Source organism: Passer montanus, unplaced genomic scaffold, assembly GCF_014805655.1.
Source record: "Passer montanus isolate IOZ18808 unplaced genomic scaffold, ASM1480565v1 scaffold53, whole genome shotgun sequence".
NCBI lineage: Eukaryota > Metazoa > Chordata > Aves > Passeriformes > Passeridae > Passer > Passer montanus.
Window position 1 is genome coordinate 7,895,158 of NW_024370263.1, and position 27,279 is coordinate 7,922,436.

At 49.7% G+C, this 27,279-nt stretch overlaps 1 protein-coding gene across 3 annotated transcripts in view; it reads right to left on the minus strand.

The window, feature by feature from the left end:
* TMEM132D (transmembrane protein 132D) overlaps positions 1-27,279 on the minus strand; it is a 184,317-nt gene that overhangs the window by 31,025 nt on the left and 126,013 nt on the right. For all 3 annotated transcript variants that reach the window (XM_039724849.1, XM_039724850.1, XM_039724848.1), the window contains exon 5: positions 982-1,125. In XM_039724849.1, the coding sequence (XP_039580783.1) occupies positions 982-1,125 (144 nt within the window). The remainder of the gene's footprint in view (positions 1-981; positions 1,126-27,279) is intronic.

Consider the following 27,279-nt stretch of genomic DNA (forward strand, 5'->3'; position numbering starts at 1 on the left):
AAACTGAACCCAAAGGGGCAAAGCTGAACCCAAAGGGGCAAAGCTGAACCCAAAGGAGGCAAAGCTGAACCCATGGAGGCACAGCTGAACCCCAAAGGGGCAAAGCTGGACCCAAAGGAGGCAAAGCTGAACCCAAAGGAGGCAAAGCTGAACCCATGGAGGCACAGCTGAAGCCCCAGCAGGTAGGCAGCTCTGGGCACAGCCAGGTCCCAGTAAGGAGCAGCTCCTGGAGGTAATGGGATAGCAGCTATTCCCAGCAGCTGGGAGGGAATTCCACTGGGAATTCCATTCCCTCCACTGGGAGGGTGGCCTGGAGGCTTTGTGATAGTTTAAAAAAAATAATAAAAACTTCAATTTTAACTTTCATTTGTAGCTGCATCTGTTTCCTCTCTCAAGTGACAGGCACAGAGAGTTTGTGACAAGATAAAAGCTGCTGCAGACCAGGCACCTCTCGTGTCACCTCTGTACCTTATCTGCCACCATCGCTGCCAGCAGCTCCTTCCTCTTCACCGTCCATCCAGCAGACAGAAGCGTGCAGCACTGATTCCTTACAGGATTTCAGGGGGATGTGGTACTTGCTGAAAGCCCCCAAGGGGCACGGATTACCCTGAGGCTCCAGTGTGACCCCACTTCAGGCCAAAAGGACCTCGCAGGCTCTCCTGGGAGCTCTCCTGGCAGGGAGCAGAGCACTGCCAGCACTCCTGAACAGCCCTGCAGCTGCAGAGGCACAGGGAGAGCAGCTCTGGAATTGCTTCCCAAGTGGGAAGTGCCAGACAATCCCACGGGTTTGACGAGCAGGACGGGAAATTGGGATTTTGTGTTTGGTTTGTTGCTTCATTGGAGCGAGCTATACAGCAATAACAGCAATAATAAATCTTGGTTCCAGCAGCAGAGCAGTCAGAAAATGAAAGAACTTGTTCCATTAGAGAACAGCAGTGCTCTGCAGGGCCTCTGCCTCTGAAAGGAGCAGCCTGATCCTACCTTAATGACGTCTTCATCTGATGATCTGCATTCCACAGAGTCCACAAGATCTGTCACAGTCCCATCATCTTCCACAGAAACCACCCTGACAGGGACAGCCACTGTTTTCCCTGTGAGAATAGCCGTGTTCAGGATCTCTGCTTCCTACGAGAAAAGGAAACAAAGGGCCACTTAGTATTTATAATCTGCTATTAATTCATTAGTACCACCCAGATCCAGCTTCAATCCCTCGTGGCTTTGGCAAGGACTGCTCCCAGTGCAGCAGGCGGGACAGGAGACTTCCAGCTGTGGTTCAGGGCTCTTGAGGTACCTGTGGTGCCCTGCTGCTGTGGTGCCCTGGTGTGCCCTGCTGTGGTGCCCTGCCTGCTGCAGGAACTGCTGTTCCCTGAGGGCCAGGGCAGCCAGCACCCGAGTGACCCCGCAGCCCAGGGACAAACACCCCTGCACGTGGCAGCAGGGACAGCTCCAGCCTGAGCTCACCTGGATTATCACCTAAAAGTGTCTCAAGTCTCGCTGCTTTCCCCCTTTCTGAAAGGTTCCCTGCAAGCACTGGCATTCCACGCTGGGAGTGCCCTCTGCCTGGGCAGCCAGGCTGGCACGTGGGCACAGCTCAGGGCAGGTCTGAGCTGCTCTTGGGGTGCAGTCCTGGCAAGGTCAGAACCCCAGAACATGTGGGGCAGGCACTGCCCTCCTGAGCACCGTGCCCTGCCCTGCTCTGCCCCCAGGGGAATCAGTCAGGTCCTGGCTGAGTGACTGCACCCAGGACTGGGTGGCATCACACCCTCTTCATTTTCTAGGGTTCACCCTGGCTGCTGCTGGGCAGGCACCTCCCCACACCTCTTCCTTGACCTTCTAAAGGGCTCTGTGCAAAGCCAGCCTCTCTCAGACAGGGGAGGGATGCTGGAGGCTCTGGGCTCACCAAACCAATCCAGCTCTGTGGTGACCGGTTACAAAACACATTGCTGCTGTTTGATTTACCAGTTCTTACCTAAAAGGGCTGAGCTCTGATTACCTGAGGAGCATCAGACTGACCAGAGCTCTTTGTCACCTGGTGTCACCTCTGTCGCTGCTGATCTCTGCCAGGACACTGAGCACAAACTGCTGCCCGGGCCCCCCCACCCGACTGCAGGATCCTGCTCAGCTCTGGAAGCTCTCAGCCCTTCAGAGCCGTGCCTGTGAAGCTGGGACCATCCTGTGGAACAAGAGGCCCTTGATTCCAGCTGGCTCTTGTGCAGTACAGGCTCCCAAAGCCCCCCAAGTGCTAAATTCTCATTATCTAAATAGCTCCCACTATGAGCTCTGAGACTGACCTGATTTTACTCCTGGAAGACAAGAGAGTGGGGATTGGAACCAAGCTACCAGAAGAAGATGACTGCTCCCACTGCCCCTTGGGCTGAAGGGGAGATGCTGAGATTTTTCTCCTCTAAAGTATTCACATCAAAAAGACCTTTCCCTCTTACTTAAAGAAACAGACACACTTTATTCAGACTCAAAGCAATATTTAAAGAAAGAAAAACCCCTCCTGGTCACTTGATAGCTGCTTTGCTAAGGTTGCCCCATCCTCACTGTGATCTTTAGGGAAGGGAGAAAGAGGATTTCACAAAAAGAGAACTTGAGAAGAAAATCCTCTTCCTCCCTCAGCACAAAAGCCCTTCAGACATTTTGAAATTGTAATTCATCCAAGGGATGAATGTCTGCCTGCACACTCGGGGCTGCCCGGATCACACGTTTGCTCTCAGAACACACTGCTCCGGCCGCTGGGCGCTCAGGTTTGCAATGGAGCTCCAGGTTCAGGGTTTCCCCACTGGGCTCTGCACCCAGGCTCCTGAGCACCTTTTGCTGCTGCTGTGGGCTCAGCAGAGCTGCAGACAGGGCAGCTGGCAGCCGAGCTCTGCAGCCACAGGGCAGTGCCAGGCCCTGCGGGCAGTGCCCTGCGAGCACCCGGGCACCAGTCTCACTTCTGTGGCTGCTGGAGGCCACAGCCCCTCCCGGGCTCTCACAGCACCTCCCGGGCTCTCACAGCCCCTCCCGGGCTCTCACAGCCCCTCCCGGGCTGCTCGGAGGCAAAGGGCTCTCCCAGGCAGCCACACTCCCTCTCCCCTGGCTCATCAGGGTGACCCTCGCAATCATTTCATAAAGCAAAGGGAACGTTAATAACCAGGCCTTTGAAGCAGGGTGATTAATGAGCTCTGCTTACCAAAGGCAAGTGCAATTTCCCCTGGTAAGAGCTGAGAACGATTCTCAGAAGCTCCTTGTGTTTCTTTTGAGTCTCTGAGCTTTCCAGGCTGGCTTTGGATGCCCAGAACACAGAGGGCATCCCAGGGCAGCCTCCGTGCCCCTGGCTGGGATCTGCTGCCCACTGCCTGCCCTGCCCTGCCCGCTGGCACTGGGCTGTCCTGCCCTGGAGTCACTGAGCTGGCACTGGGCGCACTGGGCTGGCACTGGGTGGCTCTGGGTGGCTCTGGATAGCACTGAGCTGGCACTGGGTGTCACTGGGTGTCACTGGGTGGCTCTGGGTGGCACTGAGCTGGCACTGGGTGGCTCTGGGTGTCACTGGGTGGCACTGGGTGGCTCTGGGTGGCTCTGGATAGCACTGAGCTGGCACTGGGTGTCACTGGGTGTCACTGGGTGGCTCTGGGTGGCACTGAGCTGGCACTGGGTGGCTCTGGGTGTCACTGGGTGTCACTGGGTGTCACTGGGTGGCTCTGGGTGTCACTGGGTGTCACTGGGTGTCACTGGGTGTCACTGGGTGGCTCTGGGCTGTCCTGCCCCAGGTCACTGGGCTGTGAGCCCTGCCTGCAGGGACCCCTGTCCCTCCCCACGGGCACACTGCAGGGTGGTTCCTCAGCCCTGCTCTGCACCCCCAAAGCAGGGCAGTGCCAGCATTCACAGCTCGGCCTGCGGGGCACAGGGCAATGCCCTGCAGGCACCTGGCCACCAGGCAGGAAGGCTGAGCATCCCCGTGCAGGCAGTGCAAACTGCTTCATTTGGGGAACAAACACGATACTTACTGAGCTGAGATTTACAGTTCAGAGCCCTGGCATGGAAAAGCTGTAAATCTAAATAGTTACTAATTTATAACTGTTGCTTTTTGCTGCTTGAGTGGAAAAGGAATCTCCCAGAGAAATATGATGTTCTTTATCTATAACTAACACAGATTACAGGAGATAAGATGTCAGGGCACTCAGGATGGGAACAGTTATGCTCCTGCAAAGCCACAGCCAAAGAGTGTCACTGGTAAAAGTTGATTCCCTCAGCAGCTATTAAAAAGGTGCTGAACTGTCTCTAACTATTAACACAGCACATCTCTATAATTCACTTACACTGAGCCCCTCCAATCATAAAATGAAATCATCAGAGAAAAACATGTCTCTGCATGTAATAGAAGTGGAAGACCAGGTAATCTTTATTCTGAAATTGCTACCACGGTAAATAAACAGTAATACTTTAAAAAAGATGCTGGAGCGAGTGTTCTTTGCTTACTGAAGAGATTCAGATTAAATAACTGAGCATATTAAGCCCTCCAGCAGAAACATACTCAGAAGATGTACACAGTAAGCATCAATTTAAGTTGAAATGCAGAAGTGAATACCTATTAGGTTTTTTCAATTTTAATAGGTAGCTTCCCTGAAATTTAATTTCCCTTCAGACATCTTTTGCCTTATCTTCCCAAAGGTGAAAAAAAAGGGCTTTACAATCTCTTGATAAATCTTTCCAAATTTCTGTTTCTGTTGTCTGGTATAGACAGCCAGTATTTCCTGATGTCTGTGTGTGTATATGTAACTTTTGAAAGGCATCAGTGCATGAGTGAGCCATGCTTAGCTCTGCTCCAGCTGCTCCTGAGCTCCCAGTCTGGGGCGCACGGGGTCCTGTGTGACCCTCAGGGCTGCACGGGAGCCTCCCTGGCCCTTTGCTCTGAGCCTGCCTGGAGATGCTCGTCAGCCCCTTGCTCTGCCTCCTGTCCAGCCACACCTACCCTGCATTAATCACTGCATTAATTACCAGTAACATGCATTGTTGCTTTGCTCTCGCAGGGAAGCGCATCCTTCCAGCCCCACACTCACACCCCTCAGCTTCAGAAGGGCTTGTCCTACCACTGCACAGGGAAAGGAGGTTAAAAGCTGCCCACGACACTGCAGCTCATGTTCTAGAAGCACAGCAGATCTCCAGAGACATTCTTCATTAGAGCACTGCAATGTATCTGCAGGCTGAAAATCTAATTTCAAAAATCAAGAATGTCCCTCTTGGGTTTCAGTAGGTGTTTGGCTCCTGGGTTAGGTACAGAGTGCAATCAGGAAGAGAATGAACTGACCCCTGGAACCTCCTGAAGTCCAGAGCATGCACAAACGAGAGGGAACAGCTGCCTGAAAATCCCTCCCACTGACACTCCTTAACATCCTCCATTTTCTTCTTCTTAATGTATTTTCTATTAATCAGCATGTAGAGCACTAATCCAGGGCCCCACCTTGAATCTTTTCACTATTTAGGTAAAAAAGACCGAGATTTGCCTCCTGTTCAACCAGCAGCCATCCTGCTCATATCAGAGGATCCATGCTTCACTCATGCATAACTAATTCCAAATCTTATTTAGCATCAAGTCTCAGAATTAAGCAGCTAAGTGACAGCTGTTTAATTAACTCCTTAAGCTGATTAGAAAGCATTACAGAAATCCCCCCAAGGAAGAGTTTATAACTGTCAAGAGAGCCTAAGGCCATGTTAATGCTTCTGTTTAAATTTAGTAAGCTTCTAAACCAATAAAGTCTAAATGCTTGACATTCTCATGGATGTGGTCAAACTCAGCTTCTTCCTCCTGCTACCACTGCAAGGGCAGGAAACAAAAGCAGTGACAGAGAGGGGATTTGAGGAGTCAGGAAGCAGCAGCTGGAGAGAAAAGCCAGAGCTGCATGGCCCAGGAGCTGCTGTGGGTCGTGGCACCAGCCCTCCTCCAGCCGGGATTAGCCCTGAGCTGGAGTGAAGCTGAGCTTGCACCTGAAATGCAGAGTCATCTCCAGCCCCTGGTGCACGGAGAAAGGGTTTGTTCATCGCCTCTTAAACCCTAAATCCACCTTTAATGATAAGATTATGGCAGCTGAAGTACAAGTTTTAGAAGCAGCTGCTGGGGCTAGATACAAGGTGGTGCAGAGAAACCAAAATTGCTCCAAAGCAGATTTCCTCGCCTGTAGCACATTATTGTCAGCTCTGAGCTGGCAAATAGCTTGAAATACAGAAAATATCATTCCGATTTCCTTATTTCCCCTGTTGTTTCCAGATTCTTTAGGATGAGTTGGAAAAATTATTGAAAAATCAGCAGCAATTCTTCTGTGTCCAAAGGAATAAAGGAGCAGTGGCCAGAAATAACCCAAATTAATTTGTGAGACCTTTAACATAAACAGGAGAGTTGCAAGTACAAGTTGAAATACTGCAAGTATGAGAAATTATGGTGAAATCTGAATGAGAAAATGTGAAAAGACTGACATGAACTCCAAGGTTAAATGTTTGGTTTAATGTGGGCACCTTCCATCACGCAGAATGAAATCTGAAGTCCCTGGGAATGGGAGAGAGGAGGGGGATATAAGCAAATTATTCACATTTCATTCAAGACTTGCCACTTAATCAGTTTCCCCTTTTCCTCGGTGCAGGCAGGAGAGCTCCAGGGCAGATGTGCTGACACAGGGGAAAAGGAGCATCCCAGGACCCCAAATGCACATTTCTCTGGCCAGATCTACCTGCTGACTGCCACTCCTCCACACAGCTGCTGGAGAGGGGAAAATGGATTTTTGGAATGGAAGAATGTGATTGCAAACCATTGTTTAGAAAGGAGTGGGTGGCAGAATCAATACTAGAATCTATTTTTCACCCTTTCTTCCTCAGCCTGTGATTCCTGGAATAATTCTGACTCCGTGTGATGGGGTCACACTGTCACTCCTCCCCACTGGGGCAGAATCACTGCAGGGAGCAGCTGTGGCAAGGACAAGGGATGAAACAAAACCCCAAACACACACAAAGCCCAGCAATCACAATTTTCCAGTTTAAAAACAGAGAACAGCCCACGGCTGGATTGTGCTGTAGGGAAAAAGCAACATGGCATAATCAGAGAGCCTGCCCCTCCTCCTGTCACACACAGGCTTCCAGGAAAAACACCTAATTATGTTTAATCTCAGACTTAACTTTTGCAAAGCCTTTCAGCTATTTTTTATGCCTTTTAACGAACTGTCATCTCCGTATAGACAGAATGTATCACTAAGGCTGGAGGAGGGGTGGGAAGAAAAGCTGAAGATGGAACCCAGTGCTGAGAGCAGCAAACAGGGGACAAGGAGCAAAAGGAGAGGCAGCTGCTACAAAGGAACAGGGGATCAGTGGAAGGTGACCAGCACTGAGAGGCTTCTCGTTACACAGCCTGTGATGCTCAGTGAAAAGCTCAAGGACAGAGATGCATCTCAGCAGGGAAATGCAGGTGCTGCTGGGGCTGCCCCGTGGAGCCAGGCTGGTAATTCCCTGTTTCACAGGCTGTGCAGCAAAGACGGGCAGTCCCAACTGTGGACACTGCCTGTGACCGCAGGATGCAATTCCACATCTCTGAGTGACGAAAAAAGCCAGGAAATAAATCACCACTCCCAGGGAGAGAAAAACACAAAACACATTTGCCTGTTGTGTCCCTTCTCCTTCCCTTTGTCTGCCTGGTGTGGCTCAGCTGGAGTGGCTCAAAACAGGGATTTGGGATTTGTTTTGTGTTTGTGCACGTCCAGCCCCGCTCAGAGCTGAGGTCAGGCTGCTGAAGCAGCCAGCAACAGGTACCAGCTCCGTGGCAGGCACAGCAAGGCAAACACACCAAGGGCAGAGTGCTGGGGCTGCCCCTCCCTGGGCTCACTGCTACTGCCACCTCTGCTGCTGGGACACAGGCACCCAAGGGCTCCAGGCCTCCAACAGCCGCTTCACTGAGCAGAAATGAATTTAAACCCCTGCTTGCTGTGTCTCTGGAGCAATGGGGAGGCAATGGGCTGCTCAGCACCGGGGCAGGCTGTGACAGCCCCAGCCAAGGCAGAGGCTGCGCCGGGTGTCCTTGCCAGCCTGGCAGCTGGGGAGGCAAGCCCTCCATGGCAGCTCACTTCTGTCCTAGCTGTAGAGGCAATGCAAATCTAATTTGTCTCAGGTTTAAGACGACAAAGCCCCTTTGATGTGTAGCATTTAGGAGTTGTGCTGGCATCCTTCTGGGGAGCCATCCTTTGGTGTTTGGGTGCTTTGCAGTGCTAAGCAGGCTCCCACCCTCCCAGGGAGCTGTCATGCACCTTCCCTGCTTATCAAAGTCACACCCAGCAAGCCTCAGAGCTGCCAGGCTGTGGTTCTTCAGAGGAAATGCTAATTAATTCACAGGCCCCAAAGTGTAACTCCACAAGGCTGTGTGTGCACACTTGATTTCAGTCTCTAGACAGGCTGCTTTAGCTGATCACCAACACAGCCTGCTCTGGAAAGGAAACAAACAGACGTGTTTGGGTGTTTGGGTGTTTGGGGAGGATTTCCTCCTGGCTTTGCCCCCGCAGGCTGCCAGGCACCCCCATGGTCCAAGGGGAATTCTGCAGACACAGCTGGGACCCTTCCCCATGTCCCATCCTGCTCCTTGGGGCCTGGCCAACAAGGAGCACCTCAGGGCAGCCCCTGGGACACAGAAACAGCCAGCAGAGGAATTTGGCAGGTTTAGTTTTGTCATTCTGTGCTTTCCAGAGAAAGGCAGCCCTGCCTGCCCTGCCCTGCCCTGCCACCAGGATTTCTGCAGGGTCACAGCCAGCAAGGGACAAGCTGGGAGAGAGCTGAGGGGGCAGGAAGGAATCCGAGGCAGAGAACAGGGCAAGGGGACGGGGAAGGACGGGGAGCCACAGCTTCTGCAGGGCAGGTTGGTGCTGACAGAGACCTGGGCAGGGCAGCATGCCCGGGGAGCAGTGCCCTCACCAGCTCTGCCCTGGGAGCTGTGCCAGCCGGGCACACAGTGCCACTGGGACACTGCCACCTCGCTCTGCCCCCCCTCCCAAGCTGCTCCTTTATCTCCTACATTCATCCCAGTTTTTAATGTCTCACAGCCACCTCTTCCACAGGCACATCCTCGCTTTGCCATGACACCTGCAGAGCTGGGTGCTTTACAGCCCTCTTTAAAATGCAGCTCTGCCACAGTGATTACAGGACACTGCCAATCTCCAGCAGGCTCGTTTGTTCTCTCCTCCCATCTCCCACAGCTTTGCTTTACCTCTGTGGGGTTAAGCAAGACCCGTTAGTAAAGCAGGCAAATCAAGGTGCACACAGAACCTTGTGAAACAGACCTCTAAGATCCAGCAATTGATTTATCAACACATTCATCAACTCTGACTTGATTCTCCCATGATTTTGGAAGTTCTGCTGCTGCTCTTGCAGCTCTCCAGAGGGGAAGCTGAGGGTGGGAGCTGCCCAAGCCTGCAGTGGCCAAGCCAGTGGCCATCCCTGGAGCTCTCTCCCACTGCCCAGCTGCACAGGGGAAACCCTGACAGCAGCAGCGACCACGGACCAAGGGGGTGGCAAGACAGGAGAAAATGATGCAGTGACCAGAGAAAACAGCAGATTTGCAGGGATGAAATCTGCCCAAATGTGGCAGTTACTGTAAACTCCCTTGGCAGGGCCACAGAGCAAGGACCAAACCAGGTTTTCACTTTTCTAAAGAGAAGAAAAAGGTTACAAGGAAAGGAGAACTCGTGCTCTGCAGGTCGCTGTGCAGAGGAGAAGTGATGAACTGCCTGCTCCAAAATTCCCTTCCAGACTGGCCTGGCAGTTTGCGTAGCACATTTATGTTTAGGAATGTCAGGCAAGAAGCAGCCTGAGCTAAATTGGGACCATCACAGGGCCTTGGAAAGCCGCCTGCAACCCAACAATTCATTCATGAGCAGGCTCGGGGCAGAGCAGGGGGCAGCCTGCAGCACTGGCTTCGTAATTAGCTCCTCAGCTGAGCTTTAAACAGAAACACAGAAATAAACAAAGGGGACATTCAGAAAAAAGATGATGTTCCAGCTCCCATATGGCAAATGGGGCCAAAGTCTGCTCTGAGACATGTGACCATGACCTTCGTGAGGACACCATGGTGGCCAGCACAGAATCTGGGGCACAGCACGGCCTTAGAAAAAATCCACGGCAGGGAGTGGAGAGGGATGCTGTCCTGCCTGCAGGGGCTGCAGCTCCTGCCACCTCACCCACCCTCGTGCTCACACCCCACTTCCAGGCACAAAACCCATCTGTCCCCAGGTACTTTGGTTCTAGCACTGCCATCCCTGCAGCTGAGGAGCCCAATCTTCAGCTCTTTCCATTTGGTCTTGGGAAGAAAATGAATTAGTTTTATTTTTTAATAGAACACAGCAACCAAAGATTTATTCCTAACAGTCTCCCCAGTTACAAATGCTGTGCCCTTAGTGGTGTTTTGTGCCTGGACTTCAGTGGCACTACTCACTCAGAACTTTTTCTCTGTGATTAGCCAGTGACAACAGCCAGGATATCAATGGGTGCAACACTGCTGATTTCAGACATGCCAAGGAAGTGACCTGTACTGTCACTCCTGCCACAGATAAAGGCTGTGGTAAAGGGCAGGATCAGAATCTGAATGAAGATAAAACATTTTTAGGTCTAGAAGTAGGCTGAGAAAGAAAGCAGCGAGCCTGCAAGCTCTGCTTTGATCATTTAGCTTTTACAGATTTGTGACAAATTGTTTTTTCTGCCTGAATCTGAACTGATACAGATTTACATGAGTAGTTAAAAAGTAATACCAATTGGGAAATAAAATCCCTAACAGCACCACAGAAAAGCAATAAACTTAAGAAGCAGTTAGACAGAAGAATGCTTTACAATAAGAAAAAAAATTAATAACAGAGAAAAAGAGAGGTCGGACACTTGTAAAGCTGGTTGTGGCAGGCTGAAAGCAGGGAATCCAAAAAGCCATTAGAAAAAAGACATGAAGAATCTTGTAATAATATCCTGGGGAACATGCCTCTTCAGATTCAATGCTTTAAGACCTTATTGTGTGTCCTGTGACTCTTGTTTAATGTCTAATCCTTCCAGAACGATTGCTAGGGAACTTGTGTTGGTATCAGCCCAAAGTCCTCAAGGAAATAAATCTGGAGCTGACGTCAAATTACATATTTTGTACCCAGGACATCTGAAGTACTTTCCTAATCTGGTGTATGCAGAGATCTGCACCCAGCAACTCTTTTGGGGTCAGCGCAGGAGTAGCAGTTCCATTTGCTTCCTCCCGCTTCCCCTCATTTGAGAAGAGGACAAACCCCTAGGAGTAAAGCCTGGTCCAGAACTGTCCTTCCACCGTGGCTGGGAGCTGTGACCCTGAGAGCTCCGGCTGTCCCCTCACCTGCTGAGTGTGATGGGCCAGGGGAGCTGTTCCTGAGCCACAACCCAGCAAGGACCAGGGCTCAGCCTGGCTCTGCTGACTCCAGCTGCAAACCTCCCCTGCTTGGACTGACAGCAGAGCTGTGGCCACCAGCCCGCCTGCCTTCCTGCCCCTGGGAGGGCACACGCTGAAACAACCCACCTGGAAACACCCCCAGGCCTTCTGGGGCTACTTTTGGAAATTCTGAAAGGTGAGAAAGACCTGGGGTTTTTCCAGGTAAGTGATGTGGGGTTACGTTCACAGTTAGGAAGGAAGGGAAGGTGAGGAGCCTTTTACTGAGAGCTGAAGCACTCGATGTGGTCAGGAACTGCCTCAGACGTGGGGCCTGGTGTGCCCACGTTCATCTCCCTGCTCCCAGCTGATAAATGGCTGCAGGCTCAGGACTGTGTGACAAGCTCGTTCTTTGGGTTACACAGGAACACAAGAGTCTTTAGATGACAATAACAAATGCTGCTGCTTCTTCTAGACACTGCCAGACACATCGGACCAACACAATGTGAGTTTTGCTTTTATTTGGTCAGGTTTTCCTGTTAGCTCAAAATTTACTGCAAGCTCGAGGCCCTGCAGCCAAAATCTGCACAAAGCTCCTGAGCTACCCTGGCCAAGGACAGCTGGCTCAACAAAAGCCTCCTTTCCACCATCAGCTCTGTAGAACCTGTGGGGGCCTGCTCTGAGCTCAGCAGGGCTGGTAACTGAGGGGGAGTTAGATGTGATCAGAGTCTCCCCATCACTGCTCCTTTTATGTCTTTCTGCTTTCTGCTTCAGGAATCTCCCCAATGCCCCCAGCACCTCACAAAAAGCAAATCATCCCTTCTGATTTCCTTTCCTAACCTGCTTGAGTTATTTCCTGAGCATGTCCAGGACAACTGAGAAGGGCCAAAGAGGTGAGGCAAGAAAAAAAGATGAGTGAGAGAGGCTACAAGAGGAATTCACAAGAGATCAGTGGTAAGGTGAAACCGAAGCAAGAGCAGAGATTCATGGTCTTCCATCACAAGTGAAAAGGAAAAATTATCGGCTGGCTGGGCTCCAAGCAAAGACTGTGCTTTCCAAATAACGTAGCTGCACCAGGAAATCCATGGCTACAGAAAACAGGAATGTTTCCATGGATTGACCTCCACTGCAATTTAAAGGGAAATCAAACCAATTAATGGAAGAAAACCGGATCACACCCCTAGATCCCAAACTTGCTGAGCTGACAGCTGGAACACAGCTCCCTTGGCTCTCACACCGTTCCTCTGGGCCTGCCCTCAGCCACGGCTGCAGAGATGGATCAGAACAAGCCCTGGCCTCAGCCAGAGGAGTCTCAGCAGCAGCACTCCTCTGCTTACTGGAACTGCCCTGCAGAAGAATTAAAGCTTCTTCCCATTGGATTGCTCCTCTCCTGTCCTGCTTTTAGGGACCCAGTCTGCAGATAGACTTGAAGAATTGTACTGGTTAATGGAATGGATTTTGGCATTAGTGGAAAATATAAGCCCTCAATATCAAATATTAAATTGTTCCTGATTAATTCTTTTATGGGCTCGGACTTGCAACTGATTTAATACTCCTGGATAATTACTTCTGTTATAACTGTGCCTTTGATTTTTAATTAACCATACAAAGTTTCTCATTCAAATCTAATATTACCTTTGTTAACAATGTCAACTCTCTGTTTAGAGATTCTGCTCACATTAAACTGTACGCTGAGAAATTAAAATCTGCTTTTCCTCAACTGTGTGAACAGATTCTGTCCCAGGCTTATTTATTCTACATAATTATCTAGGAAAATATTGTTTCTGGTATCCTGAGCACTGCTGTCTGCCAAGCAGCCCCTCTGGATAGCAGTGCTCTGTGCTCCCCTCATCCCAGCTCACACAGAACCCCAGACTGGAAGGGCTGGAAGGGACCTCACACCCACCCCTGCCATGGCCAGGGACACCTTCCACTATCCCAGCTTGCACAAGAAGTCAAAGCACAACATTTTCAAACTTGTGTGCCTTTACTCACCTAAATTCTTCTTTACAGATGCAATTAAGTGAATTTAGTCCATTAAAATTCAATAAAAGTGAGCTGCCTGGGACCTGCCTGCTGAGCAACTTCAGTGATCAGGCTCCTTGAAGTTCAGTCTGGATATGAGTTTGGGTGTCACACTTGAGCCCTTCCCATCAGAATCTGGTCCTTGCTTTGAAAATGTCAGGGTTTCTACTTTAACTCCTGTAATTAGATTCACATTTACCCACGGAGAGAGGTTTGTGTCAGTTTTTCAAAGGTTCTTGGCAGGCCCACACATCTGTCTGGACTCAAAAAGACACACAGCCTCTGGTAGTGTTTTATGCATTTATGGCTTCATGGAAATGACTGGTAAAGCTCCCTATAATCAAATTAAATGGTGTGCTTTTCCACTAGCTAACATTTTTGCAAAGGTTGTGCTTAGAACCCTGGGCACTCTCCTGCCTGACCTGGTAGCTGAATGCAGCTGTGCAGAGCAAATCCTGCAAGCCCATCCTGCGTGTGCTGGGCCAGCTCCTGCATTTGGGACCTTTCCATCCCGACTGTTAAGCCCTCCAGAGGGGCAGCCTTACACTGAAGGGCTTCTTGCCCTTCTTATGTTAAATAACTTTGCTTTTAGGGAGGACAAATTCAGACTTTTGTGATCCAAGTCACGTCCTGGCATTTTTCAGTCTATTTTGCTGTTTATGACCCCTGCCCTCGTCGAGATGAGGTTCAGAACAAGTTTAAGGAATCAGCAGCAATTACCAAGTGTGGAACCAAAGGACTCCAGAGGAAGGAGAGCTGACCTCGACACTGACTCCTGCTCCAGCCACAAACGCCCTGAAAGGGCTGGAGAACACTTCTGAGCTCTGACTGAGCTCCTCTGTGCTTAGCAAAAGATCTTAATCCTCCAGCCTGCAGGGTATTGGGCATCTGTAATGCAATCCACTCACTACTGTGATGAGGCACATAGAAAAACATAAAAATATTTAAAAAAATAAAGATATATATAAAATGTATCAAAAACTAAGTATGGAAGCGCTGCTGATTGTCAGTTCTCACAAATGTTAAAGGATTTCTGAGAACCTACAAAGATCTGGCAAAATTTTTAGATATTTTAAAGCTTTCAACAATTTTCCATTAGGATTCTCAGAGGAGTTCAACTGAGGATCAAAAGCTTTGTAGAGAAACATGAAAAATGCAAGCACAGGAATGATGTGCTGCTGCTCCACCTCCCCTGGCTGGCACCCCAAGGAGCTGAGATCAGGAACATCAGGGCTCAGGCTGTGCCCTGACCCTGCCCAGCCACCGAGCTACACCTGCCTGCATGCCAGGGAAAAGGATGCTACAGCTCATTCTGTGGTTAAAACCAAGAAAATTAAGTCTAAGAAAATAATTATGTTGTGCTTGAGGAAATATGGAAATGACCACGAGCTGCTGCATTTAACAGACTTCTTGAAATGAAATTATTTGTATTCAAATATGTGCAGAACCAATGATCATTTTTGGTTTTGATCAGCTCAACCTGTTCTTTGGGGAAATTAATTTGATGCTGTGGGTATAAACACTCTTTCAAAATGCTCACCGTGAAGCAACATTTTCCTCCTGCTCTCCTTAGCACCAAAGCAATTTTCAAAGCATTCCCATTGATAACACAAACAAAACAGACGAACCATTTCAGGAGGAGGATCAGAAATTGCAATCAGAGAAGCAATACCTAAAGCAGAGTTGGCTCCACATCCATCAGAGGCCACCCGTGGCAGAGCAGCAGAACAGAACAGGCATTTGTGCTGCTGGAGGCTGCAGTGGGTGCAGCACAGCGTCAGCCCAGCTCTGCACCCACCCTGGCACAGAGGGGTCAGCAGCTCATCTGCAGTGAGCTGACACCATCTGCCTCAATTAAATACCATGAAAACATTCAGAGTCCCCCAGCACTGGGGACCTGCAGAGCCCTGCCAGCTCGAGGGGCACACGGCTGAGCTGCTCCCAGGGGTCAGGGCATGGAACCTGCAGGTTGTCACTTGGAAAGAGGTGTGCCTGCCAGCCCTGCTGGGCAGAGGAGAAATGAGAGCCCTCAGGGAGCCCCTGCTGCAGGAGCTGTGCCAGCATCAGAGCTCGCGGCAGGGCTGTGGAGGAGGAGATGGCAGAGCTGCCCTGAGGAGCCATGCCAGGCTGCCCTGCCTGCCTCTGCTGCTGCCCTGCTGCCAATGCAGAGCCCTCCTGGAGCACTTCTGCTGCGGAGGCTGAAGTGGCTCAGCCCGGGCTGTGCTGAGAGCTGAGCCACCAGCAGCACGCAGGGACACGGCTGAGCAGGACTGAGCCTGCCAGCCCGGGGGGCTGGGGTGCTCTCAGCAGCCACACGTGTCCCCCCACAGCTCAGGGCTGCCAGGACCCTGCAGGGAAAAGGGGCCAGCCCTGTCCATCTCTGATCTCCAGAAAAGCAGAGACTGGATCCTGAACTTCTGCTCGCCCCACCTAGCACAGAACTTCATTTCCTTCCTAGCTGGTCTCTGATGTCCAGAATTACCAGTATCAATATCCTCATTCATTTGCTTTCAATTCCTTCTGTAATTGCTTGGTGATATTAAGTGCTGCCAATACCGGGGTCATTATGAACCCCAGGCAAAATATGCATTGGAAGACCACAAACCTTGATTCTTGCCTTGTTACCATAGCTACACCTGACCAAGAGGTGACACCTGAACTCTGTCTTCAGGCTCTAAGTGATGAAGAACCAGAGAATCTCAGAAAATGAACTGACAGTGTTTGAAGAAGAAAAGGTCAAGCACACTCATGGGAAAATCTTAAAAATTTAAGCTCACACTATTAATTTCTATAAACAACTTGTTATCACCCTGCCTACACGGATCTGATGAGATTATTCTTGCCAGCTCTTGATCATGATACTGTGCAACTGCATATTGAAAAGCTCTGCCTTTGATCACAGGGAGCACAGCTATTACAGATAATGTACACACTGCACGCCTACTAATCTTATTCTGATTTTTCCTGGGAAATGAGCAGCTCTGAAACATGCATCTCAAATCAGGAAACTTCCATGATCACAGAACAAGCAGAAAACAGGCATTAATTGATTTTAAATCTGACAAAATGATGAATACCAATACTTACGCCCCCAGATTTCTCCATCTGTCAAAATATTACAGCAATTCCAGGGGTTACAGATGTGTAACTGCTGGGCCTGAACACAAAGTTCCTGCTGAAAGTTCCAGGAACGCTTCAGAGAGCATTGCTGTGCTGAGGCACACCAGGGCTGCTTCAGTTCATGTGCCCAGACTCCTCCTCTGGGAGGGAAGGGACTGATGCTGCAGCTTGCTTTGCCAGCCCACGGCTCTAAAAAACCCAGCAATGGGATTCACCTCCTTGATTTTCACTGCAATGACACTAAAGCCCCAGGGACGTGTTTTAGTGACAGAGCACACGACATCTGTGTTGGGAGTTTGTACAGCTGCTGGAGAGGTGCTGAGGCTGGCAAAGGCTTTTCCCCCACGTTCCACAGCTGAATTAAAGGAGTGTCAAGTGCAGCACGTCAGAAACCAGGACTTGGATCAGCCTGAGCCCAGGCAGTGTCTGTCACAGTCTCCTCTCTCCTTGAGGTGTGACATATGTCACTTCACTATTGTCACAGAGTGTTTCATGCTAGGCTAGATGTGAATTTTGAAAAAAAACCAAAACCAACTTTGTAATCATGCATGTCATGTCAGATTTATTCCTGGCATGGAGGAGATGACCAGCCTCTGAAAGGAGGGCTCAAAAAGCCATTGTGCACAAGATGGACACACCTGGCTTATCCTGTGCTTGAAGGGTAGTTTGTTGTTGTTTGGGGCGGGGTTGTTTTAATTACAGCTAAATAAAACCAAATAATGTACCAGAAAATCATGAATCTTTTCACCTAATGTCACTCTTTATTTTGATGCTCAAAATTTCTTTGACTTCTTTCCTGCACACAAACCACGTTCCTGGGTGTCTGAGTGCATCTCAGCCTCTTGGTTTAGAATTTTAACATTCAAAAAGCTGAGCAGGAGGAACTTTCTCCAGTCCCAGATAAATCAGGCTGGCAGCCTTGTGGCCCCAGTAATTTCAGAGTTCTCCCTGTGCACTGGAGGATGTCAGATCTGCACCCTACAAAGTTTGTAAATCCTAGATAGTTTGTAAATCCTACAAAGTTCGTATTCTGCACAGATCCACGTTCCATGATAAAGCAGATCTTTTACAACACATCTTGTGGGGAAAACGTGGGTGCCATGAATCTGAAAAGGCAACCTGTCAATCCAGAGCCAGTGTGCTCATTTTCCTGAACAGCTTTCAAGGACATTTACCATAAATCTGTGAAAGGAGAGCTACTTACAGGTCTGGATTTATAGAAAGTGCTGCCTATTTGTGCTCTGTCTTCTGTCAATAGCATTAAGATTTGCAGTTTGCACTGAATTATCCAATGACCTAAATCCTAGCAAGCTATCAAAATCTGTTTCCCAGATAAAGTCATGCTGGAGTTTGATACATTTATCAGTGCCAGACACACAGCACTGCTTACAAGCACGGCAATTTCTCAAGTCTTCTTCAGCAGCAGACAAAAGGGAGGTACAAATGAATTACAACCTATTCACTCCGATGGCTTAAAATAATTATCACCCATTGAAACAAAGTAATACAATTCCTGCCTCCTGATTTCACACAAACTCTTGCTCTAATGAGGCCCTGTTTATTTACCTAATGTAAAGCATCCAAATCTTCTGCTGACAGCTCCACAATGATTCATTGTTCTTCCATTATGCTAAATACTCGGGCTAGATCATGCCTCATTATACAAAATACAATCCGCTGCCAGCCAGCTGAACAGGGCCTGACCTGGGAGAGGCAGGGGCTTTGCTGAGTGTCAGCACAGGTTGTGGGGACGGGTACCTGCAGCTCTGGGATGTGACACAGACATTTCCCTGGCCCCACTCCTCTGCAGCATCAGAGCAATCTGCTGAAGCACCAGCAGGGCGGGAGGCAGCTGGAGGCAGCACACCAAATTAGAAATGTACACCACATTTGGGAAGTACACCAAATTTGGAATGTATACCAATTTAGAAATGTACACCAAATTTGGGATGTACACCAAATTTGGAATGTACACCACATTTGGGAAGTACACCAAATTTGGAATGTACACCAAATTTGGGAAGTACACCAAATTTGGGAAGTACACCACATTTGGGATGTACACCACATTTGGGATGTACACCAAATCTGGAATGTACACAGCTCCTTTCAAAGCCCCATGCTCCTCAGGTTGCAGTGCTGGTCTCAGAGCACGTTTCCAGGGGAGGTCCCACCAGCCAGGTGCTCCTGGCCAGGCTGCCTTGCCACAATAAGGACCTGAGTGCTGTAAATCCAACAAAAGGCTGCTGGCAGAGAATTTTCCATAGTGTCCCCCCGGGATGTATCCTGGACAAGCTTTGCTGTCAGTTATTTCCTGAACTGGCAGGGGCACGTGTGGGGGTCACTGCAGGGACAAAGAGCTGCTGCCACCCTACAGAATGTGCTGCCCCAAACCCACACCCGTGTAAGAGCAGGCACAGGCACACCCAGCCCAGGACTCTCCCTGCCAGCCCAGGACATCCCTGCCAGCCAAGGACATCCCTGCCAGCCCAAGTTATTTCCTGAACTGGCAGGGGCACGTGTGGGGGTCACTGGAGGGACAAAGAGCTGCTGCCACCCTACAGAATGTGCTGCCCCAAACCCACACCCGTGTAAGAGCAGGCACAGTCCCTGCCAGCCCAGGACTCTCCCTGCCAGCCCAGGACTCTCCCTGCCAGCTGGGCCCTGCAGGGAGGGCAGGGACAGCTCCTCCAGCCCCCAGGAGCCTGGATCCCACCCAGGGTCCCTCCCAGCAGCAGCTCAGCTCCTCCTGCCCTGTGAGTGTCCCTGCACATCCTGCTGCCCTCCCCAGCCTGCCTCAGGATGTGACAAAGCCACCTCAGTGCCACGGGGACGGAATGGCCTGGCACAGGGAGCAGGGCACTGCCTGAAGCTGTGGAAGCCCAGAAACACAAACGGCTCAGCATGCACGAAGAACAGAAACCAAAATGAGAAAGACACATCCTAGAGGGACAGTACGAGGCTCCTGGTGTGATTTTGCCCTCCTGGCCAATTGCAAGAGGCTCCCAGCACTGGGGCCCTGGGATGCCCATCTGGGGGCGATGCGGGCACTGCTGGGCACACACAGCACAACCAAAGCCTTCAGCAGACACAGCTGGGCCAGCCAAGCTGCACCCAGGGGCTCTGGGACTGCTCTGAAGGCTGGGGGTACTCTGGGCGTTTTGGGGGGAACCTACGGCTTTCACACAGATCAAAGAGCAAAGCTGAGGGAAAGACTGTCCTTGGGAGGAAAAGGAACAGCTTTCACTGAAAAATCCTACACTGAGAATTTAAGTTTTTTAAGAGCTGTGAGAGATTTTGAACAGCTTTTGGAGCTTTCTAAACTCGGCAGTCTGCCTTAAGCTAGGTTTATGTTGCATAAACATTTGCTTTCAGATTTATTATTATTATGAAAGATACATCATGAGCATAATAAATGATTGTGGTATTAAAGCACATTTTACAGCATCATCTTGAGTGCTGTTTCCTTTAATGCTCTGCTTACATGACATGGAGGGATTTGCTCTGAAACTGCATTAGGATGGAAGGACAGAACTCAATAGCACAGCTCAGAACATTTTTTCCTCTTATTTCTGAACAATTCTTAATTATCCCCAGCCCTGTGGAGAACACACCTGTTTTGAAATACAGAGGTGGCAGTGCTGGCTTTTGCTCTGCAAGGAAGGGGTTTGGAATTCCAGGGAGTCTGGTGATAAAGATTGGCTCTGCTTCCATTGCTGTGGCCTTTGGGCCGTGCTTGGATCAGTGCAGCCCCAGAGCCAGGGCAGAACAGGGCCAGCAGTGGTAAAGAGGCTCTGAACAGAAGAATGTCCTTACAGTGGGGAAGAAAGGAATAAATTGGAGCCTGGCCTTTGGATACAAGATCTCATCACCCCCCTGCTTTGTGCACTGAGAGCAGCAGGAGCTGGGGTGGCTGAATCCCCTTCTGGGAGAGGGAGCTGCCCTTCCCAGGGCTGCCCGGGGTGCAGGGAGATGCTGAGGGGTGAGCTAAAGGAGATGCTGAGGGATGAAGTGAGGGAGATGCTCAGGGATGAGCTGAGGGAGAAGCTCAGGGATGGAGTGAGTGAGAAGCTCAGGGATGAAGTGAGGGAGAAGCTCAGGGATGAAGTGAGGGAGAAGCTCAGGGATGAAGTGAGGGAGATGCTCAGGGATGAGCTGCCCTTCTGGCCAGCCCAGGGGTGCAGGGGGATGCTGCTGGAGGGAAAAGCCAGGCAGCACACCTCAAACAGGGCTGAGATGGATCCCTCCTGGCTCTGGCTGCCAGGTAATGCAGGAATTGTGTTTTGTATTCAAGCTGCAGATTAAATGAGCTGTCTGAAACCACTGTGACCCTGCATGTTTACTGGAAAAAAAAAAATCTAAACTTCAGCTTAAAGGACTGCTTCAAAATAATTAATCTTGAAAGTACTAGGCAGAATTTTGGTGTCCAAAGGTAATACATTTCTTTTCATTCTTATTGTCTCCTGGATTTTGTTTTGGTTTTTTTCCTACTAGGAAAATAACATGCAATTTTCTAGGAATACTTATCTGAAACTATGCAAGATACCCATAATGTACACTAATAATTCACACCATCAGATAACAGAACGACTGAGGCTATACAGCTTTTGTAGCAAATGAGTTTTGGCTCCCAGTTAGTAAATGCTGCTACGGACTCCCTGTTTGCCTCTGCTCCTCCCCATAGTTAATCTACCTCTGATTGCTGTAATGTTCCCTACAGACAGACAAATTGTTTGGGTTAACTTAAAGCATTTACATTAGTTTTTCATTTGTGACTGTTTCAATTAGCAATGTCATCTATTTCTGAAAGCTTTTTACTTTTAAATAATTAGGGTTTACCCAAGAGGTTAGCACAAAAGAAGTATTTGAAATGCTAATCCACCACCTCAGACAAAACTGTTCCAGCAAATTTAAAATCCTGTTGCTTCTTAAACATATTGTAAAATACAATAGTGCCCACAGCATACTGATAACCTCTGTGCAGCACAAAGGAAGGGGCCAGTGCATGACATGAGATGGGTACGGAATGGAAATGCTGACAGACCCTGAAAGGAGCTGAGGCTGGGCTCAGGGATTTAATGAGCACAGTGAGGGGCAGGTGGGCTGAGGGCTCCTGCCAGGATCAGATCCTGGCAGGAAAATGTGCCCTTTGAAGCTGCTTCTTAACGTAGTCTGTACACAGGACCAGGCTGGGAATTACAACAGAAAGTGTCTTTTGCTGTTCCCTTTGTCAGCCAGGCCCTTTACAGCCTTGTCACTAGCACACACATGGATATATGTTTATATTTAATGCCAGAGCAATTGGATTTCTTCTGGAACATATTTCTCTTTCTAACCACATTCAAATTCAGAAAAGAGGAAGAAATCTGTTGCTTTGGTGCAAACCATGCCTCATCTCTGGATTTAGTGCTTATGCTCTTTTTTTCCTATATTTGATGCACTTGGACCTAAACCATTAAAACACATGCTCAGCCTAAAGAGCTGGAAACAGCAAATGTGCTGAAATGAGGCAGCTGTGCTGAAGCTTCAGTCTGTGCCACGTACCCAGTGGCTGCCGTGCCTTTTGCCAAAATGCAATTAAGAAGTTACACTTTCTGGCTCACTGAGTGGCACGGCAGCGCGGCTGTGGGGCACTCCCCACAGCTCCCAAAAAGCCACCACCACGTGCAGGTGCCACTTGGAAAGGCTGGACAGGGAAGCAGATGGAGGCACAGCAGTGACTGGGAAGGTTTCCTGCTCCTGAACGACAGGAAAAGTTTTCCTTCCACACAGGGAGAGCAGCCAGGGAGATTTCAGCTCCTCCACTGCACTGCTCTTGCAGGGCACAGGGTTAGGTCCCTGGGAACAGACTTGAAAACAGGCAGAGAAGGGAAAGTTTATCAATTGTAGCTATTTTTTGCATTCAGGATATATTTGTGATTGTTACTGGACTTCTCACCCTAGAGAGAGGTGATGGAAGGAGAACTGCTCCTGAATTCAAAGACATGCTGGAAGTTCACTGTGAATACTGCTGCTGTCCATGTCCTGCACAATCTAGTGCAAACTCTGCTCCTGGGTGCCTAAAACATGCAAAGCCCCAGAGTGCCTTTTCTCCACGGGGCAAGAGTCCCTCTTTGGTGGGGGTGCTCTGTGCAGGCCCAGCTCCGGGGCAGGTGAGCCCCCAGGTCACTGCCCTGGCCTCCTCTCAGGTAAAAGTGCTGAGCTTTCCACTGTGGAAATCTCAGCAGTCTGTTCTGCTGCCATGATACAGAACTGGGTGAGTTTATCTCCCTCTGCACACCTGGCACGCCTTCAGCACATCCCACTTATTTTTACAGTGCTCCACACAAGGGTTGCTGCTGTACAAAGGTGCTCCCAATAGAGAGCAAAGCCAAACTATAATCACAACACAGTCTCTCTCCATCACGGGGGTTATTATTGTTTCAATTGTGCAGGTGCTGAACGCCTGTCCATGGGGGATCCATAAGCACGGAAAAACAAGAGCAGAGCACTTGACTTCCATACACATTTAAGAGTCAGGTTGCTGCTTTTGCAACCAGGACGAAAAATCAGGCCTCAAGGAGCCTCTTTGGAAAAGAGGGAGATTTCAGAGTCTGCTGGGCCACTCTGGTTTGGGAGAGGGCTCTTGGGGTGGGCTCACCGGGGTAAGGAGAGGGTGAGGTCTCACCATCAGCAGCCCTGATGGTGAACAGGCCCAGCAGCTGGCTCAGGCGAGCTGCACCACGGCAGCAGCAGCAGCAGAGCAGCAGCAGTGCAGCAGCAGCAGAGCAGCAGCAGAGCTGCAGCAGGGAAGGAGGCTCATCGCTGCACCACGGCAGCAGCAGCAGCAGAGCAGCAGCAGCAGCAGTGCAGCAGCAGCAGAGCTGCAGCAGCAGCAGAGCAGCAGCAACAGCAGGGAAGGAGGCTCATAAAACCAAAGCAGAGAAGGGGTGGTGGTTGAGGGGCTCAGAGAGGACTACAAGCAGGAGCTTTGGGATTCAAGTGGGCAAAGGAAAATACAAACTAAGTGTGGAGAAATGTTTCCTAACAAACTCCTGAGTGTAAAACCCCAGCGAGAGCACAATCCTCTCCTGGTCTCACTCGTGTCAGCATGGAGCAGATATTTAAAAACATACAGAATAGGAAAAAACCACTGAAGGCTCTGACCACTGCCTGTATTTCTGAAGTGGTTTCTAAGACACTAAAATGTGCCCCAAAATGTGCTGCTGAACATTCTGCATTGTGCTGCAGAGATGCAACACGTGTTGGCACTATTCCTCAGGCCTGAAAACTCAAGCACAACCACACAGCTTCAGCCCTTGGAGACAAGCTGATGGGAAGGAATCCCACCCCAGAAAGGTTCTCTGGCTGTTCCCGTGTGGAAGGACGCAAACCTTGGGGGCTCAGGAGCCTGGAGCTGCCCCTGGCACTCCCCAAGGCACACATGCAAACAGAACCCCTCCATCAGCACCCCAGCTGCACGGCTCCACGAAGGACACAGTCATCGGCTGTCTCACATCATCTCACTGCATCTCAAGTTAAGTACGTTAATGTATCTTGAATTAATTTTCTTGGTGTTAAAGTGCAAACTGGGCTAATAAAAGTGACACATTGACTTTTTCCAGAGAATGATGTTCAGCTTACGCAGAATGGCAGCATAAATGAAAATTAGCCTCAAGACAATGTTAATTACATTTTATCCATTAGTAGGAGGGTAATTGAGCCACTCATTTTCACTGCAAAGAAAACCCTTCTGGCTTCATAAAGGGAAACTATGTGTTTAATGTGCAAATTAAAGTCTAACAATGGAAAAATTTGCACTAGAAAGAGAACCAAAATGCAGGTAATGTATATTATTATGTATATTATACTGCAATGCCCATCTTGCACATAATCTGTGTTATTGCCCTCTTGCTGAGCTGAGACTTCAAAATGCACGACAGAACCCAGTTATCTGAAGAATCAGCCAGGAACTATGACATGAACATGAAATATCCTGGAAGACTTGACTGAACCAAGAGAACACTATACATGTTGCTGACAGTGCTATTAGAACTGATACTACTCATAAATAACAGCTGCAGAAAATGGTCCTTGCTGATTTTAAAATCTTCCCACTCGTTTCTATTAGATCTGTACAGAAAAAATGACATTTGTTTATTCTTAGACAGCAAATCCCCCCAGACACCTGAAGGCCTCTGGGTGGGTCTGAGCAATCCCTGGAAACCAGGGAGCACATTCTTTTTCAGGACCTGTATCACAAGTGTGCTGACACCTGTTAGCAGTTGCATTCATAATTTGAGTTCTGAGAAACACAGGATGCATTAACAGAAGTATATTTTGCTCTCTGGACTGCTGGAAACACCTTGCTGTCTATCTGCTTTCCATGATATCCTATTGCCTTTGGCTAAACAGCAAGATTTTCAGTTCTGGATATTAAACTGTTGTAGAAAATTCCTATTCCTCTTACCTACAGGCTCTAACTCCTTGTCTGCATGCCTGTTATCTACCCTGGACCCCACTCCATTGAGATGAAACACTTCTGTCTGGGATTTTCTAAGAGAGGAGCTTTGGAGCTGCTGGAGCTTGGCAAGATGCAGGAAGATTGTCTGGAGGAGAAGAGCAGATAAAGCTCTCACAGGCTGGTGCTAACAGGAGGAGGCAGTGCAGTTTATCAGCTGCAATCACTGCTCTCAGGGGAGCAGAGAACACACCAGACACGGGGTTTTAGTGCCAGGCAAGAACAGCACACCGCAGTGATGTCTGACCCACCCAGCAGGAGCTGGACATCCTCGGCACAGTCTGGCAGGGCTGAGGGTGCTGAGGGTGCTGAGGGACAGGGCTGAGGGTGCTGAGGGACAGGGGTGAGGGTCCTGAGGGTGCTGAGGGACAGGGGGTGAGGGTGCTGAGGGTGCTGAGGGACAGGGGTGAGGGTGCTGAGGGACAGGGCTGAGGGTGCTGGGTGCTGAGGGACAGGGGTGAGGGTCCTGAGGGTGCTGAGGGACAGGGGGTGAGGGTGCTGAGGGTGCTGAGGGACAGGGGTGAGGGTGCTGAGGGACAGGGCTGAGGGTGCTGAGGGACAGGGCTGAGGGTGCTGAGGGTGCTGAGGGACAGGGTGAGGGTACTGAGGGACAGGGATGACGGTGCTGAGGGACAGGGTGAGGGTGCTGAGGGACAGGGATGAGAGTCCTGAGGGACAGGGCTGAGGGTGCTGAGGGACAGGGGGTGATGTCCAGCTGCTCCAGGAGCCCACCAGCAGCTCTGGCACCTCCTGTCCTGTCCCCAAGGCAGCAGCTGGACATCCTTGGCACAGTCTGGCTAGGACTGAGGGTGCTGAGGGACAGTGTGTGATGGAGCAGCTCTGGCACCTCCTGTGTCTGGCCAGGACTGAGGGTGCTGAGGGACAGTGTGTGATGGAGCAGAAGCTTTGGCACCTCCTGCCCTGTCCCTAGGGCCAGTAACTGAGGGAAGTGCCCAGACCTGAGCTGCTGAAAGCTGCTCATGCACAAACTGCACAAGGAAATCCCACCAGAGCCAAACCACCATTTTCATCAGCAAACCAGGTGTGGGTGGAACAAGATTTAGCTGCAGAAAATATTATGGATTATCTGCCCACTGGGCTCAGTGGGATGCAGATCAGACCCTTGAACTTCCTGCCCCCAGGAGCAGCATCTGGGCAGAGTTACAGTGGATTCAGAATTCCTGCTTCTGCAAAAGCCAAAAATACATTCCCTTACTCAAAAATAATAATTTTTAAATCAACCTTTATCATAATATTACCACAAGCATTGAAAAGGATTATCTTATTACAAAAATGAAATTACTTAAATTTACCCTCATTATTGTTTCCCAGGGAAAAAAGAGGCTTTTTTGATTTCATTGTGGATGAAGCTGCTATTTGCATTTAAATGAAGACATCTGAAGAAGAGGAGCTAGAAAGTTAGGGGTTTTTTTCCTCTTAGAATGGGATTTCATGTCAGTATTCTATAATGCAAACCCAACTCCACTTTCTGCTTCATTAAATAGTCTGTCACAAGCTGCTTTCCAAAAAACTGTCATGGAGAGTGAGATCCTCTGATTATTCCCAGCAGAGCCTTTGTAATGATGGCAACAATGCAGTGTTGGAATCCCCTGAATACCTGACTTCAGCAAACAAACGAGGTGTTTCCACACTTGCTGTAAAGCATCGATTCTTTTTTAATTGACTTATCATAATTGACACAGTTAAACAATCTTCTTTTCTCATGCTCTGCCTGCTCCCCTCCATTCTCCAGCGGTGCTCAAGGGAGGATGGCCCAGGTCCATCTCTGCTTTATCCAGCGAGGATGCAGAGGGCTGTGCTGAAACAGCCGGGATGTTTCCAGGTCACACTCGTGCCCTCTGGACCTGCAGAGTGAGCACTCACTCCTGCACGTGCCAAGCAGCCCTGGCTGCTGGCTGAGCCCTGCCCAAATCCCTGGAGCCAAATGCCAGCCCCTAATGACACCCCACAGGGGCTCCTGGAGGAAGCTCAGCCCCAAAAGGCTGATCCCGGATCATCCACTGCCAGGGCTGCCTGCAAGCACCTGAATCACCTGAGGCTGACCACAGGAACTGCACATGCACTGGCATCTGCTTGTAGCTGAAAATACACCTGGCAATCCACATTTCTAAGAAAATGAGAAGCAATAGTCTACAAATCAATAGTAATGTGCACAAGCTGAGATATTTAGCTTGCCCCTTTGCTGAGGCAAGAGCAGTACAACTCAGCCTGCTGGGGGTGCATCAAACCTGCA